The 20,551-nt window shown below is 41.3% G+C and overlaps 2 protein-coding genes across 6 annotated transcripts in view; one reads left to right on the top strand and one right to left on the bottom strand.

The window, feature by feature from the left end:
• Positions 1 to 8,435, bottom strand: part of LOC124719078 (activin receptor type-2A) — a 123,368-nt gene extending 114,933 nt beyond the window's left edge. For both annotated transcript variants that reach the window (XM_047244759.1, XM_047244760.1), the window contains exon 1: positions 7,607 to 8,435. In XM_047244759.1, the coding sequence (XP_047100715.1) occupies positions 7,607 to 7,664 (58 nt within the window). In that variant the 5' untranslated portion in view covers positions 7,665 to 8,435. The remainder of the gene's footprint in view (positions 1 to 7,606) is intronic.
• Positions 8,436 to 8,620: 185 nt separating this feature from the next.
• The window catches only part of LOC124718856 (F-box/LRR-repeat protein 2-like), a 143,463-nt gene continuing 131,532 nt past the window's right edge, over positions 8,621 to 20,551 (top strand). For 2 of the 4 annotated variants that reach the window (XM_047244484.1, XM_047244481.1), the window contains exon 1: positions 8,754 to 8,909. The gene's annotated coding sequence lies outside the window, so the exon portion shown is untranslated. Of the gene's footprint in view, positions 8,710 to 8,753; positions 8,910 to 13,586; positions 13,666 to 20,551 lie in introns of those variants that run through there. The other 2 variants (XM_047244482.1, XM_047244483.1) reach the window with 2 other exon arrangements.

Genomic DNA, 20,551 nt, shown 5'->3' with positions numbered 1-20,551 from the left:
CCAAGCACGAGAGCTTGGCTAGCCATAAGATGTACAGGCTAGCTCAGAAGGTGCCTCAATTTGAAATTTCATTGAACAGTCATAAAAAATTGTGGAGATTGATCTCTGGTTCCTGGCAGAATATGCTACTGGAAGTTACATACTGTATTTTCAGACATCCTGTGTATGCATGTGGCAAGTCAAGGTATTAATGGAAATTAGGAATAAATTTGCCCCTGACTGCAAAAATAATCTTCAATTTTTGTTGTTGTTTCAAGATCAGTTTTGAAATTACCAGTCCCATCCTCAGCTGCACGTGGTATATGAACATCTAATCGACAGGAGGTACGAAACATCCTGCCAGATCAAAACCGTACGACGCACGAAGACGAACTCGGGACCTCTCCCTTTCACAGGCTAGTGTTCTGCCTACTGAACTGTCCAAACGCAACTTACAACTGATTCTCAAAGCTTTACTTCCGCCATTACCTCATCTGCTACCTTCCAAACTTCAAACTTAACAGAAGTTCTCCTGTGGGACTAGCACTACTGGAAGAAAGGATATTGTGGAGATATGGCTTAGCCATAGAGTGGTGGATGTTTCCAGAGTGAATTTTTCATTCTGTACCAGGATACCCACAACAGGTAAATGTCTCGAGTTTAATTCTCAGTCCAGTACATAGTTTGAATCTGCCAGGAAGTTTCACATCAGCACACATTCAGCTGCAGAGTGAAAAATTCATTCTGATGGGAGGCATGTTTCTGCCAGGATCACAGCTCACTGTCATCACCGTCCAGCAGCACTGTGATCTGTAACACCTGTGTCCACAGTGCCACTGGGAAAGTGAATTCATTTAGGAGATTCCCTGGCCCAACATATCATATGAGTGCGCTGCAGTGTTCTGTCACAATGGAAAGTTTAAATATCACTGTATTAGCATACCAGAGGGCATTATATACAATGAACGTGGGAAAAAATCCAAACAGCCAAGATCACTAGCAAAATATTTATTTAGATGACCAGTTTCAGTAAGACCATGTCATCATTAAGACACAGAGGAATTACAGACATTGGCTCCGAATAGGCACAGACTGAAATGAATGGGGAATCTGAAAAACTTGTACGGGGTCAGGATTTAAACCTGGGTCTCCTGCTTACTACGCAGACGCTCTGACCACTGAGCCATCTGGATACAGTGGTCACAGCAACTGCATAGACCATCTTAGCACATCTCCCTTCAGACCAAAAGTCTCAACTTATCCAAACACTAGAAATATAGTGCTCCTTATCCGTTACCCTCATTACTCATGGCATTTCACAGATTCCCAAAAAAGTTCGAGCTTGGTATGCATCTGCACTGAAGAGACCATTGGCTGCCTCACCTTACACACACACACACACACACACACACACACACACACACACACAGATCAGCAAGAACTTTATAACCACCTGCTTAATAATCGCTTCTATGTCCACCTTTGGCACGGATAATAGCAGCGATGCATCATGGCATGGATGCAATAAGGCCTTGGTAGGTCACTGCATGGCGCTGGCACCACATCTGCACACACGAGTCACCTGATTCCCAAGAATTTCAGGGAGAGGAGAAATGAGCTCTGATGCCACGTTCAATCACATCGCAGATGTGTTCGACCGGGTTCAGATCTGCCGAGCTGGAGGGGGCCAGCGCATTAATTGGAGCTCGTCACTGTGTTCGTCGAACCTTTCCATTATACTCCTGGCCTTATGACACGGCACATTATCTTGTTGAAAAATGTCACTGCCGTTGGGGAACACAATCGCCATGAAGGCACATACACAGTTTGCAACCACAGTGCGATTCGCCTCGGCCATCGTGGTGCCTTGCAGGAGCTCCACTGGACCCACGGCTGTCCACGTAAATGTTCCCCAGAGTACAACTGAGCCACCACCACCGTGTCACGGTCTCGCAGTACACGTGTCGCGGAGTTATTCCCCTCGAAGAAAATGGGTTCGTGCCCTCCCATCAAAATGATGAAGAAGGTATTGGGATTCATCAGACCACGCAACACACTGCCCCTGCGCCAACGTCCAGTGCTCGTGGCGACGCGCCCATTCAGTCGTAGTTGTCGATGTTGTGTTAACATTGGCATGTGAATGGGTCGTAGGCTATGGAGGTCCATCGCTAGGAGTCTTCAGTGTACTGCGGGTTCAGACACACTTGTACTCCACCCACAATTAAAGTCCGATGTTACTTTCACCACATTTCGCCATCTGTCCTCTTTTACGTCTGCACGTAGTTTAACCTTGGTCACTCCCCATGCTGAAGACACTCACCACAGGACTTCTCGAAAACCCAACAGGTTGTGCAGTTTTCAAAATGCTCATGCATAGCCTCCCAGCCCACAATCTGTCCTCAGTCAAATTACGATTGTGCACCTTCCCTGTCCGACACACAGACAGTAAGCTTACTGATACTACATGCACTGTATGTGTGTGTGTGTGTGTGTGTCTGACTAGCAGTCATTCCTCGGCAGGTGGTGATGCTATCGCCTAGATGGGTTAATATCGATAGCAGGTTGCTGGTCATAACGACACACGTGTTAGAGTACTCCGTGCAGTTGCAAAAAAAATATATGTATATCATGCTAGGATAGTTCATGCAGTGGCAATGATGATTGTGTGTGGATGGCTTGGTAGTCTGAGCATCTGCCTGGTAAGCAGGAAACCCAAGTTCGAATCCCAGCCCAGCATAAATTTTCAACTTGCCCCATTCATTTCACTCAAAAGCCACATGCACTCATGTCTAACTACTTTGTGTCTTAATTCATAATGGCTGCTGGATCAAAATTATGAGTGTTCTTTCGGTCATGTCCAAAGGAACTGAAACCAAATATATACTATGTTACCATCTTCGGACCTGCAAGGACAGAACCATATTGACAGGATATAACCAAATAGAGTTGGCTTGCCCATACATACGGAAAGTTATGTACTTTCAACTTTACAATTCAAACAATCTCTGCCATCTGCATTTTGAATCATGTCATAGCACAAATGTATGTATAAGGATCGTGGAACACATTGGACATAAGCATGTTATAATTAAAAAAAACTGTGTGTACTAAACATAAGATCAATGTGTGAACTGCCAGTGTTCGTGCTCATACCACAGCTGAATACAGACTACAATGTCAAGTAAACGCAACACTACATCGTTAGCTCACCAGAAGGCACTACAGTAGTCCAACTTACAGTTTGGTTTTCCGTAACAATAATAGTAGCTGTTAACCCATAAATAAAAAGAGCTGTACAATAACAAGAATTTTTCCTTTTCAAAGCCCAATCCCACCAGGGAATTCTATGGTATTGGCCAGATAATTTTATAAAATTATTCTTATATTAAAGGGAATAAAAGTTTTAATAATGTGTAACTGGAACATCCAGCTGTTCCTTGATGGAATATAGTAAACAATCAAGCTAATCATTCTTTATACAGTGTAACATACATCGAAGTATGTCATAGTATTTGCAAGGTTTACGTGCAACTGCACTTTCAGAGATACTTCAAGTTCCCTTTGTGATGGCACTATATACTTGCAGTATTTGTCTTTCCCAAGTTCATTATACTATACAGTGGCCTCATTCTGCCAATGTCAGGAATATGTATTTCATAAGTCTCCGTTTCCCATTTGATATGTACATGGAACAAGTGGATGTCACCACGTAAACACCAGGCTCTTCCCTTGTCATGTGAACTCTACATTAAATTCAGATTGGAGGCGGTAAAATTGTTTAACAGCCTAATTGAAATATTGTGTCTCATAACTTCTCAAATAATGTTTCACAGTGTCATCACCTTTCATCTGAAAACACAAATTAAACTCCCTGGGAAAGTGCTAAAAAAACTTTGGTACTGACTACATTGGTGTGTTATAATCTGAACAGAAAACATGGCGATACTGTACTTTTGACCTCTTCCTTAATTTTGATTTGCTGAGGTTCCCACACATGAGCACTATTCAAGAATGATGTCACACTATCTCTCATATGCAATCACTGTCCAGTCTGATACCGCTTTGCCAACTCACAACCGAACTTTCATCTTACAACTCAACCCAGAACTTGCGCTACGCTGTAGATCATCTCCTCGCCAAGTCTAAGATATTGTATTCCCATTCATTGGCTTCACCAATTAACAAACAGTCACCTCCGAATCTAACCTAGGGATCGGGCAACACTACATTTCTGTTCGACACCACAACCTTCATTCCAAGTTCCTTTTTAGGTGACACAGTCATGACTTCACCAACTCTTAACCCAATTACCATCTTACAAACTTATCTAGACCTCAGGCCATGCTACGAATCAGTCTGTCACCACAACTTTCATTCCCACAGAATGCTTCTTTTTACATGACATATTTGTTGACTTCACCAACGCAAAACCAAATTATCTCCCAGCAAAGCCTAGACCTGGAGCTATACTACTGATCAGTCAGCTTCATTATACCTGACCCGTTCCTTGGTTCTGCCACGATGCCACCAAATCATCAACTTCCAACCTAACGTAAACCTCTTGGTTGACGTGAAAAGTCTCAATTTTGGCCTCTTTTCTCGTCTCTCACTGGTTACATGAAATTATCCAAATGGCTACATGAAGCTGGCGTATTGCCAACCCATGAGCAGTAGAGAAACATCACCATGACTGGCTCTGGTCTAGATCTAGACTGTAGCCTATATGAAAACTCTCATGTTCACATCGTGGTTTGATACATTTCAGTTACTGACACTGGCAAATTTCGAGGCATCAATAACAAGAACAGGAAAAAAATGTAACATGCAATACATCACCAGCCAAAACCAACAGGTATCTATTTCTGTCAGTCACCTGCCTTCTGGAGTGACCAGTGAAAATATAGCACTGCTTTTTGTGTGAGTATGTGTGTTAACAATTGTAGTGTTGTATAATACACCATGAAAAAAATTCACAATGTAGGCTCTATCATACACAAGTGAAAGGAATCGTTTCTTGTATCTTTCACAAGAAGTTGGTACTTTGTGTATAGCACTCCCAGTTTGCTAGTTGTCGGAAGGTAAGCTACAGCAACAGGTATGGAATTAAAAAGATCAAATGGTAGAGCACACACTTCCAATACTCTATGTTTCACTCCATTGACAATACACCTAGCGCGCGTGCGTGCGCGCGCCCGTCACACACACACACACACACACACGAAAGGGGGGGGGGGGGGAGTACCACGAGAAAGGCTACTATGATAAGTCAACTTCTGAAATGAGATCTGATCCTGCCCCACACACATCACCCAATGTCACCCTCCTAACTCCCACATCATCACTGTCAGTCCTTATGACATTCTCCAACCATTATCCTCATCCCAAGTTTCCTACCCATGCAATACTCCTTGCCTTAAAACTTGCCCCATGCAACCCAACCACTAACACACACTCCACGCACACAATTGGGATCAAGGGCAGAGCAATTTGCAAAACAACACATATTATTTATCAAACACTTTGTGTCTGCTACACATAATGTACACAATATGTCCTTTATGCAATGTATGCACATTTCATTAACATTTATACAAGACTCTTAATTTAATTTTCATTTGATGCAATCTTCCATATTGCAGTAGTTATAATGAACTTGATATATGGGATATATTTCTAACAATTTGATACCCTCTTCTATTTAAGGCCTACCTACTGACCTGCATTACAATAAAAAGGCCACTTAAGGAAACAGTTCCTCGACTGACTGAATTAGGTAGAAAATATATACATTTTCTTTTTCAGGATGAATATGTCAATGCTATATCCACAAATTGGCAGCCAGGAAAACAAACTGCAAAACCCCACCGGCTGTCAAAGCATAATGATCAACGTCTTATGTGTGCAAACGAAAAATTTATTGTCCTGATGCAATGTACAATACAGACAGTGTGAGATGTTGTCACCATGTTACATAAGTAATTTCAAAGATAGATGGGCATCACAAGCCCTTGATTTGAGTTTCTCAATATTTTAAATTAAAATAAAAACAGCAGTATGCACAGGTAGTTCTAGTTAGAATCTAAAAATACTTTAGTGGCCACAAAACAATCATTAGTTCATTCACATAAAGTATTCTGTAGATCACATCTTGATGTGCAAAAACTACACAATACCACAGACATGCAGTTATGATCAACTGCTTCTGTAATTATACCAATGACAGGCACTTTATATTGTATGTAAACAACAGTTCCAATTCTCCATTTACAATCTCTACAAATTCGTGTCTTGCACAACAGTACAAAAGGCACCAACCCTTTAATCATATTTTTGAACAGTTGTTTGCTTATTATAGCACATTCACTATTTAGGTGGATATATTAAAATCTATTAAAAGAGGTGAAGTTATGTATGGATAGAGGTTTATGTCCAATAGCTATAGCTTCTGATGATGGCAACTAATTTTAAAACAAAGTACTGATGTACTAGTATTTGAATAATTTTAAAAGATTTGAAAGTTATCAATAGTAACACTAACATAATCTGAAGATTGGACTGAACACAATCATGCTTTGGTAGGCACTGTTCTTACTGAATGTAGGAAAGGCTTCCTTGCCTCCAACTTGCACACTGGCTTACCTATCATTCAACAATGCATTTACAGTGGCAAAGGACTTGAACCATGGTGCAACTTTCAACTCAGGCAAGAAAAGACATCCAATGATTAAAGGTGCATTAAGTGCCACAACAACCTAAGAGCCAACTGAAGATTGGATTCCAAATCTTTTGACATGTAGCTTGTTACTTACCTGTGCAGATACTAAATCATATTAAACATTCAAAATTTCCTTTAGTCAAGGTTAGACTTTTAGATGTTTGATGAACCTATATGGACTAGTTGTGAGTCGATATCAAACAACTCACATTCACCTGGATAATTTTGTTCATATTAATCATTTAACAAAATCTTACTTTTGAATAGGGTTAGAGTGTGATAGTGTCCCCACTCGAAATCTTGACTGTAATGTGAGGCTGTTCCGTAGCATGGACCAATGTTTACGTTACGTTGGAAGGTGAAAACTTTGTGTGAAAACGAAATAAAGACTGTGGTAACAGAACAATCTGTGACATACACAAAGGTCTACATTCACTCCATATTAAATATACAGTCTTCACAATGTCAACAGCAGGCCTACTAGTGAAACACGTTTAATGATTACAAATGCCCTTGATAAATAAAAACAGAAACAAGTCTGATATTCATTGCTTCTAGGAGAACTCATACTGTTATATTTTCAAAGAACTGACATAGTAAACAATGTCAACAAGCAGCAAGAAACTTCTGCATCCAACAAGTTGTCTTTCGTTTAACAACCCATTTGAGCAGTTTTTTTTAAAAGGCTTACACTGAAAGCACAGCATTAACGTCTCCGCTGCGAAACATCTCTTCAAACAAATTTCAAAATTGCAAATAATAGTACTGTCAGTCATTTAAAACTGCACAGTTTTGACACCACTGAACCAAGTACCTACCACCTTGCAACTATCTCAGATTTAAACAAGATTGGACGTAGAATTGGTAGAGTAGAATGTTATTAGGTACACATAGAGACGCCTTACAGCTTACCGAAACAGAAGCATGCGACGACCAGGAATGTAGACTTGATGCACCAGCTGCCAACCATTGCTTCTGACGAGTTTTCGTCCTGCTCTTACAAATGCTATTAACAGACTGCCTTAACGTCACATTGATCATAGCACACTGTCTCTGTGAGGCTTTGGCACTTAATACCTGAACGGTGGGGATATTTGTACTTAAATAGGCCCTGAACACAAATTAGGCCTCACGGAGGTAAACAGATATAAAGTAAAGGATATCTTTTAACAAAAGTCTCCATTTATTTGATTTATTTTAAACACATATTTCCACTAGAAAGCAATTTTCCTTTCTATGTGGACTTCGTATGGGCTTTTTCAGTGTGAAACACACGAAACTGTTTACAGCTGCCTGAACGTCGCATTACTGTTAACCTGCCTGCGACTATGAAGTCGCTCGTCTCTAATTCTATAGCCATCCAATGGAATATGAACGACGTCCAGCTCCACGAAGCACTTACAAAAGCTGAAAGTCAGGGGCATTGTACTACACATTTCGCTTACGTCTAATCTTCATGAATTCCGCTTGCTCTGCTAAAAAATTTAATTTGATCTCACTGAACAATGTGTCCAGAATAGTCGCACGCAAGAATCGTATAAATACGGTATAAACATTTTCTCCAAATTATGATTCATCAATTTGTAAACTTTATTATTGCTTCTAAAACCATTAAGTACTTCACAGACGTACAAACAACACACATTTCACAACACACTGCAGACAAACACAGCACTTTGCTACAGGCAATATGGCGCACTTTTTTTCCTTAACACTTTTTGCACATATCTACAGCCTACCGGATGCTAAAATAACAAGGCAACACAGTGTCAATATTACCAACGATATAGACTATTTTTTATTAATTATGTGATGCATTTCACAAAAATAAAACCTATTTCTAACGAGATAAACCAGAGGCAGCACGCGGCGTAATCCTGAGTAAACAACAGTGTATCGATGTATCAATTTAGGTGGCCTTGAAAACTACGTGTTTTCGTCAATGGAGGAAACTTGTTTACAACCTTCGCATACTTTTCCAGAATTTTTTATTCGTTTAGACACTCCAAATAAAGGTACTTAGCCCCACATTTTATTCTTGCGTCAAAATGGCGTCATGCTGTAAGCAAAACCCCTCAATTGCTATCACATATGACAAGCAAATCTAAGTAGAATCACTGCCTATTGGCTTGTCAATGCGTCAACTATTGACAGATTTCAGGGATTATTCAAGGCAGAAATGAAATATTTCTGATCATTATTTTGGCAGTATTTGGTTAGTACATCGTGCTGTGGAATTGTTAAATAATGTGGAAAGAAGTGAAAGCTCAGCAGTGCTCGGGTTGAATTACTGAAAGAGTGATATCGTGGCTCACAGAGAAAAACCTTTTTTATTATTACCCGTAGCATCTTAATTCGACGATAAGTTCTCGTTTCTAATATACCGCTTTATATGCTTCTATTGTGACTTCAGCGAGCGTAAATTTCAGCTGTTGGATAATGTTATAATCCCGACAACAATAATTATTAATCTTTGTATAAAATCAAAAATATTCGCGATTTTTGACATTCATGTACTGATTAACGATAATTGTATGGTAATTTAAAACCCATTCATTTCAAATACCCTGAAACAAAAATGTCTGGTATCACTTTATTAGAGCGCTGTGTGCGCCCTGTTGCCAAAAGATGCTTTTCATATAAGGAAAGAAAACACGAAAATACATTTTTTCATACCAGCTACTGCAAATATTGCTATAAGTTACATATTTATCTAGGTAGGCATGTCTTTTTTTTTTTATTAATGTATCTGTAAGAAGAGAAGGATGTTAAAGTTTAAACTTTATACTGGTACCAAGGGCATTAGAGACTGAGCAGACATTTACCAGAAGTAATTAAAAGAGCCCGGGGGCAAACCATAATTTTGATAGTTTGATATGGATGTAAAATCTCACTCCTCCCTACAGCCCAGAACAAGTAATGTACCAGCACAGAAATATAAACCTTTCCATGTTCGACAATGCTTCTCATAAACTAGTAAAACTCGCTTCGTATTTGGGGAAAGGGGAGTGCAGTGTGGGAGCTATCTGATTCATAATTTTGATTACCTTTTTTCAAGCTTATTTCAAATATCTTTTCCTGTTGGTTGGCTTAGAACTTTTAGCTTTTCTGTATGAAACAGAACAATCCATTACAATCATAATAATTATCTATATGTTCAGTAACCCATGTAACTGCATTTTAATGAGGATCATCTCTGGCTTAGAGGTTATTACCAGAAGAGAGTATTACTTGTCATGTGGTCAGATTTGTAAAATCAAGGCTAATTACTTGCGCCGTCTGTGTTTCTAAGTGGCTGGGGACTTCAGTAGCAAAGTCTGAGACTATGTTTGGTAAAGATAAGCTATCTGTATTTTGGACTCGTAAATGTCACAATAAGCTCTTGGCATACCTCAGAAACTGCCCTTGTACAAAACAGAAGAACATTTTGTTTCCTTGAGAATGAGGATCTTCGCTTAACCACCTAGATCTTGTAGATAGGCTAGTACAAACATGTAATTCAACCTCATTTTCAGCTTCATACCATGAAAGTGTGTGACTGTTAGGTGATGTAACCATTAGTAAATAATCTCTGGGGCACCTGCCACACACTAGCTGTATCATATTTGCTAATTCATTTTATTTCATTCATTTGTTTACTCTATGACCATTTGGGACAGCAGTATAGGATATATTAGATACATTAGAGAAATCTACCATCAGATTAGGTGAGGATAGGACAGGAAGTTGGCCATGGCCTTTTTATCTACATCTATATCTGGAAACTACTTTGAAGCGTGTGGCAGAGGGTAGGTTTCATTTGTACTAATTATTAGGGTCTTTTTCAGATCTATTCACACATGGAGCACAGGAAAAATGTATATTTAAATGCCTCTTTGCATGCTATAACTTATCTAATCTAGCCCTCACAAATCCTATGGGAGCAATATTTAGGGGATTGTTGTGTATTTCTCAAGTCATAATTTAAAGCCAGTTCTTGAAACTTTGTAAGTAGCCTTCTTGGAATAGTTTATGTCTATCTTCAAGAATCTGTCAATGGTTCAGTTTCTTCAGCATGTCTGTGACACATTCCCACAGGTCAAACTAACTTGTAAACATTCATGCTTCTCTTCCTATTTATGTTCAATATCCTCTGTTAGTCCTGTTTGTTATAGATGGATCACATGAGTGATTTGTAAGCAATCTCTTTTGCGGACTGCTCTCATTTTCCCAGCATTCTACCAATAAACCAAAGCCTGCCATCTGCTTTACCAGGAATGAAGCCTATGTGATCATTCCACTTCATATCCCTACAGAGTGTTTCACTCACCTATTTGTAGGAGTTGGCCAATTCCAACTGTGACTTACTGACATTACAGTAATAGGATACTACTTTTTTTGTGAAGTGCACAATTTTACATTTCTGAACATTTAAAGCCAGTTGACAACGTTTGCAGCACTCCGAAATCTTATCAAGATCTGACTGAATATTTATTCAGCTTCTTTCAGACAGTACTTCATTATTGCTAACTGCATTATCCGTGAGAAGTCTGAGATTACTCTTAACATTTTCTGCAAGGTCACTAATATACATAACTAACAGCAAGTGTCCGAAAATGCTTCTCTGGGGCATACCGAAAGCTACTTCTATATTTGTAGACCATTCTATCCAAGATAACTTGCTGCATCCTTCCACCAAAAAATCCTCAGTCTAGTCACAAATATTGCTCGATACCCCATACTGTCTCACTTTTGCTGATAAGTGTAAATGTGATACTGAGTCAAATGCTTTCCAGAAATATTGCATCTAGCTGACTGCTTTGCTCCAGCACTTTCAGGATGTAATGTGTGAAAAGTGAAAGCCGGGTTTCACATGATCAGCATTTTCTGAATCCGTATTGGATGGCATGAGTAGACCGTTCTGTTCAGTATACCTCATTATGTTTGGCTTAGAATATGATTTAAGATTCTACAACAAATTGGTGTCAAGGGTGCTGGACAGTGGTGTTGTGGATCATTTCTACAGCCCTTCTTATAGGCGGGTGTGACTTGTGGTTTCTTCCAACTACAAGCACTCCTGGACTCTATCAACGATTCTAGACCACTATGGACAGCCATCAGGACTCCCAGTAAAGGCAGTTGTTTACCTATAGTGGCATTGTTGAAACAGGGTGTCTCCAAACAACACCAGGACCCATTGCACTGACAATGGCAGAGCATTTTGCACCGACTACCACTGCTGCTGGTCAGGATCCAGTATTCCGTCATTACCGCGCCACCGTGGAGACAGTAAAGTTGGACTTCTGCTCCACCAATGCAGACTCCTACAACTGTCCACTCTCCTTGTGAACACTTGTGATTGGTGCTGAGTCACAACAAAATACCGTACTGCATTCTGCAACACTTGCAAATAGTCCAAAGGAAATTCTCTTATGAATTTTTAGTTCTTTACGTCTGACAGACTAGTTTCCCAACTCGTGGTGAGAGGCAATTTTGGCACCTCTCCTCAAATCAGGAAAGTACCAAACATGAGCCAGCAGATATCAGAGCAAGACCTTAACGAACTGTGTAGGAAAGACCCACGAGTGCATGTTCGACCATCATCTGGTCTGGATATATGAGACCAGTCAGCCTCTTAGAACCTCTATGAGTGGATTCAGGTGATGTCGGTCAGCTGTCAACAACCTGATACTGCTAGAAATGGAAATCTAGCAGCCTTTCCTACAGAATAAGCATTGCCTAGGGATATTTTTGTGGCGCCAGTAAGGCATATGACACTACTTGGAGGCCCAGTATTCTCAGTCAGCTCTGTCACTGAGACTTTTGTGGCTGCTTCTCCATCTCCATTTGGTCCTCCCTTTCAAGATGCCTTTTTAGGACAGAGTCAGAGATGTGCTGTCAGATAGTTTTGTGCAGGAGAATGGTGCTTCCCAGGGCAATGTTTTAACTGTCACCCTCTTTGCCCAGTACAGATTCCTGTCAATGCTCCTTATTTGTGGAAAATTTTGCAGTCTCCTGCACCTCCTCCAATACCACAATGGCAAGTTGTCATCTGCAACATACAGTGAAGAGGTTTGACGAGTCAGTTGCAAATACTGTTTTTATATTTGTACAGAGAAGTGTGTACATGATCATTATATCTTTCTCTCGTATTTTTAATTCACCTGAATTGAGCATGTGGGACATTATTCTTACTTTTAAAGAATGCTTGTGATGTTTCTGGGCCTCATTTTTTACTTCAAATTGTTGCGGTTACCATGCTTCGAGGACCTGAAGGTGAGGGTCCATAAGGCGCTAGACATCTTGAACTGTCTTAGCCACAGGTCCTGGGGAGCTGACAGGGTATGTCTGGTCCAGTTTTATTGGGCCTTCACGCAGCCATGGCTGGGCAGTGGGTGCACAGAGTACTGGTCAGCAAGGTCTTCTTACCTGAAGATCACTGACGCTGTCCTCCGTGAGGGTATCATGATGGCCCCATACCCAGTCTCCGTGCTGAGGCTGGTAGACCACTGCTTACCGTCTGACAGCAACTTTTCATAGTATGTCAGCTGTGTAAGTTCCTCACTACTCCCATATCTCAGCTTACCATACGATTGCTCATCCAGCTATGGAACACCTCTTTACCAATTGTCCACGGGCAATGAGACCATTTGGAATCTTTGTCAAGTGCGTGCTGGAGTCTCTCGGTGTGGGACATGTATGGGCTCAAATCTGGGGTTTTAACCAACTGCCACTCTGGCTTCTGCAGAGACCCAGAGTGATTTCAGATTTACAGGAGAGACTGCACTTCTGCCAATGTTTTTAATACCAAATTTTCTGACGATTTAAATGAACATCTCACCTACATAGCTGTATTCTATGGTGGATCTAAACAAGGGTACTCTGTCTGCTGCTCAGATGTTTTCCCTGATCGACTCCTCAAGAATCAGTTGCCTCCTGACTTCACTGTCTTCGAAGCCGAGTTATCCGCTGTCTTGAGGGAGCTGGAGCAGGTGAGATGTGTCTTGCATGCTAATGCCTCATCTGTCCCAACTCCCTGAGTGCCCTTCAGTCTGTGCAATGCATGTTCCAACCAGTAAAGTAGTCCAGCATATCTATTTATTTATTTCAAGTTCTGTAGATCCATATGAGAATGTATCTGTGGATATAGAACAAGTTAATTTTTTACAAATTATTCTTTAGTGCACAAGTACATTGTTCTTATCACATAAACAACAGGAACAGCCTCCACTTGGAAAGGCTGGGGAAGGGGGTATCTTTCTGCTGGGTGCCAGGGCAAGCGGCTATTGCACAAAATGAAAGAGTGGGTGTAGGAGACAAGGAGGCATGTAGTGACCCTCAGTTCAGTATGCCGTCCCACTGCACACTATCGCCTCGCCATTGAGGTAGGAAGTCGTGTGTCAGTGGGAAAAGGATTGGCTGGAAGTGGCAGGCAATAAGCTGTATTAAGTGAAGCAGAGAACGATGCCAGGTTGTACCTCCTTCCAGCCACACAGGCAGGATGAGGTCCTCCTTAGTCGTCTTCATATAGGCCACAGCCCTACAGTGTGCAGCTTCTTTCTCCGGCAAGAGCACCCTCTAATGTGTGATGCTTGTGGTGTATAAGTTACCATGCATCACATTTGACTAAACTGTCTTATTTCCAGACCAGAGGGCAGCAGCAGATTTGCCAAAAGATCTGCCCTCTATTTTAAGTACACTATGTGGTCAAAAGTATCCGGACACTGCCAGGAACATATGTTTTTCATATTAGGTGCATTGTGTTGCTACCTCCTGCCAGGTACTCCATATCAGTGACCACAGTAGTCACTAGACATCGTGAGAGAGCAGAATGGGGCATTCCGTGGAACTCGCAGACTTTGAATGTGGTAAGGTGATTGCCTGTCACTTGCGTCATATGTCTATATGTGAGATTTTCACACTCCTAAACATCCCTAGGTCTACTGTTTACAATATGATAGTGAAGTGGAAATGTGAAGGGGCACATACAGCATGAAGGCTGACCTTGTCTGTTGGCTGACAGAAACCGCAAACAGTTGAAGAGCGTTGTAATGTGTAATAGGCAGACATCTATCCAGACCATCACACAGGAATTCCAAACTGCATCAGGGTCCACTGCAAGCACTATGACAGTTAGGCAGGAGGTGAGAAAACTTGGATTTCATGGTTGAGCGGCTGCCCATAAGCCACACATCATTCCGGTAAATGCCAAATGACGCCTCGCTTGGTGTAAGGAGCGTAAACATTGGATGACTGAACAGTGGAAAAACGTTGTGTGGAATGACAAATCATGGTACACAATGTGGCGATCCTATGGCAGGGTGTGGGTATGGCGAATGCCCGGTGAATGTCATCTTCCAGCATGTATAGTGTCAACAGTAAAATTCGGAGGCTGTGGTGTTATGGTGTGGTCGTGTTTTTCATGGAGGGGGCTTGCACCCCTTGTTGTTTTGCATGGCACTATCACAGCACAGGTCTACATTAATGTTTTAAGCACTTCTTCCTTCCCACTCTTGGAGAGCAGTTCGAGGATGGCGATTGCATCTTTCAACACGATCAAGCACCTGTTCATAATGTGCAGCCGGTGGCGGAGTGATTATATGACAATAACATTGCTGTAGTAGACTGGCCTGCACAGAGTCCTGAACTGAATCCTATACAACATCTTCGGGATGTTTTGGAATGTCGACTTCATGCCAGGCCTCACTGACCAACATCAATACTCTTCAGTGAATCAGTCTGTGAAGAATGGGCTGCCATTCCCCAAGAAACCTTCCAGCACGTTTGAATGTATGCCTGCTAGAGTGGAAGCTGTCATCAAGGTTAAGGGTGGGGCAACACCATATTGAATTCCAGCAGTAAGTCATTTCCAGCCTGGTGTCCAGATACTTTTGATTACGTAACATAACTTTCGAATGAATGTGGTTGGAATGTTAAGGCTCTGTGATATGCCCAATCCTCAGTATTAGTTTGCTGGTCTACCAGTTTAGCTCTTGTCATCAATAAACATTTGTATATGTATAGAGAGGATACTACAAGCACACACAATTTTTTAAATATGGACTGCCGGCCGAAGTGGCCGTGCGGTTAAAGGCGCTGCAGTTTGGAACCGCAAGACCGCTACGGTCGCAGGTTCGAATCCTGCCTCGGGCATGGATATTTGTGATGTCCTTAGGTTAGTTAGGTTTAACTAGTTCTAAGTTTTAGGGGACTAATGACCTCAGCAGTTGAGTCCCATAGTGCTCAGAGCCATTTGAACCATTTTTATTAAATATGGACTTGCAGTGTGTCCTTGTAGAGCTGTTTGTCAAGATTTAAACAGCCCTTTCTGTAAGTAAAACAGTTCAATTAACTGACTATTAGCCCCCTACCCCCCCCCCCCCCCCCCCTCCCCTCCCCAGCCCGAAAAAAAAAAAAAAAAAAAAAAAAAAAAAAAACTGTTCCACCATAAGATACAAGGAACTGGAAGTAAACAATGTAAACCACTGTATTACCTTTTGAGACGCACACTTTTGAAATGACTGACAGAGCAGGACTTGCCAAAATGAGTCTCTTGAAGAGTCTTGTTACATGGTCTTTCCAGTCTGAGTCTTGATCTACATGCATTTTTAAAAGTATTGTGCATCATATTCTAACTCATTTCTGTCCAATACCAGTTGAAGGTCATTCATTTTTCCAAATTGAATGTACTCTGTAAAAAGAAAAAAAGAAAAATAAAAGCCCCAAAGGAATTATCCAAATGAGACAGAAATCGGTGGATGTAATGTACATAATAAATGATTACAGTTTCAGAAAAATTGGGTGATTTATTCAACACAAAGAGCTTCACAAATTGAGTAAGTCAATAAAGTATTGGTCCAATTCCTGGTCTTAATGCATTTGGCTTGGTATCGATTGTGGCTGCCCTCCTGAGGTATATCATTCCAGATTATGTCCAATTTGCAAAATACCAAGCTAATGCTCAAAACATTTTCAGTTGGGAAGAGGTCTGGTGACCTTACTGGCCAAGTTAGGGTTTGACAAGTGTGGAGACAAGCGGTAGTATCTCTCACCATGTGCGCGCAGACATTATCTTGCTGAAATGTAATCCCAAAATGGCTTGCCATGAAGGGCAACAAAATGGGGCATATAATACCATCGACATTCTGCTGTGCTGTAAGGGTGCCACAGATGGCAACCAAAAGGCTCTTGCTATGAAATGAAATGAAATGGCACCCCAGACTATCACTCCTGGTTGTCGGGTCGTACATTGGGCTATAGCCGGGTCAGTATCCCTTCGCTGTCCGGAACATCTTCAGACACACCTTTGCTGATCATCGGTGCCTCAGTTTGAAGCAGGACTCATCACTGAAGACAAGTCTCTTCCAGTCAATGAGATTCCAGACACAACACATAACTGGAGACGCCCCGAACCGTGATGGGGATACCGACCAGACTGTCACCCACTGTGCGGCCCAACAACCAGAAGTGGTGGTCTGTGGTGCTATTTCATTTCTTATCATATCAGGATGCCTCCAGTTGTCACCCTTGGCATCCACACAGCACAATGGTACACCAACAATATTCTACACCCCATTTTGTTGCTCTTCGTGGCAAGCCATCCTGTGCTTACACTTCAGCAATAGCTACTTGTGTACTGTTTGTTAGGACGGTCTCATTCTCTTTAATAGTAATACTACCTACCCCAGTGGTTACTTTTCCTGTCTCCCTTCTAACAACATTCCGTATTGATTTGATTTTAGTGCCGGAGTTGTTAATTTCTTCTCTAACATACATATTTCTTGATTTCCTTACAACTTTTCTCAGTGTGTTACAATAATTTTTATAGTGTAAAACTATTTCTGGATCTTTACTAGTTCTTGCTGTGGTGTCACCGCCAGACACCACACTTGCTAGGTGGTAGCCTTTAAATCGGTCACGGTCCGTTAGTATACGCTGGACCCGCGTGTCGCCACTATCAGTGATTGCAGACCGAGTGCCACCACACGGCAGGTCTAGTCTAGAGAGACTCCCTAGCACTCGCCCCAGTTGTACAGCCGACTTTGTTAGCGATGGTTCACTGACTACACACGCTCTCATTTGCAGAGACGACAGTTTAGCATAGCCTTCAGCTACGTCATTTGCTACGACCTAGCAAGGCACCATATTCAGTAATTAGAATGAATTCTGAACAGACAATGTTGTGAATCATGTACTGTCAAGAGCAACATCCATCATTAATGGATTAAAGTTAAGTATCAAACTAATTATGTCCACTTTCTGAATTCTAATTCCTTGTCATGTTCCAGACCTCACGTCAGTATAGTTCTTCCCTCCCCACGCCAGCCTGCGTGAGCTAAAATGCGTGCATTTCGGCCTCCTCTAGTAACACGGTGTTGGCTCTTCTGCCAACACAACACTTGCTGTCCCATACAGTTTTCTTTTTCTTTCTGCAGACACTTTAATACCTGTAGTAATCTAAGGTTTCTTTGAAAAGTGTGTGGTGTTACATTCAGTAATTTTCTTTGGGAAACAATGTTCAAAAAGGGATATAAATTTATCAAGAAATATGTTGCATTTATCATTAGAATTTGGCTCATTATATACACCTCCCCAATTAACATTCCTTAAACTTTCTCTGAAGTGCTCTATAAATAACGGGTTGAGCAACCTCACACTTTTACTTAATGGTTTCTGAACTGTACACCCAGTTACGTTTTGTAAGTTAATCAGTTGTGCATCATGGTCTGACAGTCCATTTACCACAAGGAAAGCATGTGTTTGCTTTACATCTGCTTTCTGTACAAATACATTATCTATTAGAGTGCTACTGTCTTGAGCTATACATGTTGGGAAATTGACGACTGATTCTGAGTTATATGTTGTTAATAACACCTCTAGTTAACTTTTCCTATCAGAATTACTTAGAAAGTTTACATTGAAATCACCACAGATTAATAACTTCTTTTTTTGTGTGACGGACAGCATAATAGGGATTAACTTTTTTACGAATAACTTCCAGTCTCTTAATGGGAAAGTAGTGGTTGGAAAGGGAGTGAGACAGGGTTGTAGCCTATACCTGATGTTATTCAGTCTACACATTGAGCAAGCAGTGAAGGAAACAATAGAAAAAATTGGAATTAAACTCCATGGAGAAGAAGCAAAAACTTTGAGGTTTGCTGATGACTTTGTAATTCTGTCAGAGACAGCAAAGGACCTGGAAGAGCAGTTGAACAGAATGAACAGTGTCTTGAAAGAAGGATACAAGATTAACATCAATAAAAACAAAACGAGGATAATGGAAGGTGGTCAAGCTATATCAGGCGATGCTGACGGAATTATATTAGGAAATGAGACACTTACCAGCAGTAGATGAGTTTTGCTATTTGGGGAGCAAAATAACTGATGATGGTCAAAGTAGAGAGGATATAAAATGTAGACTGGCTGTGGCAAGGAAAGCTGCGTTTCTGAAGAAGAGAAATTTGTTAACATCGAGTATAGATTTAAGTGTCAGGATGTCTCTTCTCAAAGTATTTGCATGGAGTGTAGCTATGTACGGATGTGAAATGTGGATGATAAATAGTTTAGATAAGAAGCGAATAGAAGCTTTTGAAATGTGGTGCTACAGAAGAATGCTGAAGATTGGATGGGTAGATCAGGTAACTAATTGGCAGGGCTGGGGGTGGGGGTATGAAATAGAATTGGGGAGAAGAGGAATTTGTGGCACAGCTTGTCTACAGGAAGGGATCGGTTAGTAGGCATCAAGGAATTACCAATTTAGTATTGGAGGGCAGCGTGGAGGGTAAAAATGGTAGAGGGAGACCAAGAGATGAATACACTAAGCAGATTCAGAAGGATGTAGGTTGCAGTAGTTACTTGGAAATGGAGAAGCTTGCACAGGATAGAGTAGCATGGAGAGCTGCGTCAAACCAGTCTCTGGACTGAAGACCACAACAACAACAGGATGTGAAACATCTGAAAGAAAACAACCTGTAACAATTGCCAGAAGTGTCCAGGCCAAAGGAGGAAGCATTATGGTCTGGGGATCTCATCACTGAGGATGGCGCAGTGGGCCAACACAAGAATGTGTCTATCCTTGGGGATCATGTCTACCCCTACATGCAGTTTGTTTTTCCTGAGCACAATAAGGACAATGAAATGTGTCATGCAGGTCATAATTTACATGCGTGGTTCGAAGACCACGAGGATGTGTTTACTGTAATCCCCCAGCTACCAAACTCCCTGAACTTAAACCCAACTGAGAATGTGCGGGAGCACATCAATCAGGCTGTTCGCACCACTGGTCATCAACCGAGAAACCTAGCGCAGCTGGCAACAGGTCTAGCATTGACATGGCTCTATGTTCCTGTTGGCACTTTCCAGTACCTCATTGACTCTCTTCCTGCATGCTCAAAGCGGTCCTCTCTGCAAAAATTGGTTATTAAGGATTTTGACAGGTGGTCACATTAATACGACCAGGCATCGTATAAAGAACAGAAGAAGGGCTGACACACTACCCTGTGCACCAATACTTATCTGATTTTCTGATTAAAATGAGCTTATGCAAGTTCCACTACCTGTGATCCAGTTAGAAAATATGACTGAAACCACCTTTTTTCCACCCTCATCCCTAATGACCTCATCATCAATGGGGTGTTTAGCTCTAATCTTTCTTCCTTTTATATATATAATTTTTTTTGAGTGGTGTCTCTTGTATCAGACATGTCTGGCAGAACAGACACCACTCTTGATGATGCTGCTGGAGCAATAGAGGGTGGGGAAGGAAAGGGAAAGAATGCATGGTAAACTCATGACTTCCAGCCGCTCAGGCCAGTGTGGTAATGTAATAGCAAAAGTTGAAAATTTGTGCCAAGCCGGGACTCGAACCCGGATGCTCCT

The sequence above is a fragment of the Schistocerca piceifrons genome, chromosome 10 (assembly GCF_021461385.2).
Source record: "Schistocerca piceifrons isolate TAMUIC-IGC-003096 chromosome 10, iqSchPice1.1, whole genome shotgun sequence".
Lineage (NCBI taxonomy): Eukaryota > Metazoa > Arthropoda > Insecta > Orthoptera > Acrididae > Schistocerca > Schistocerca piceifrons.
The sequence above is the reverse complement of the archived record's forward strand: the minus strand, read 5'-3'. Positions and strand labels throughout refer to the sequence as shown.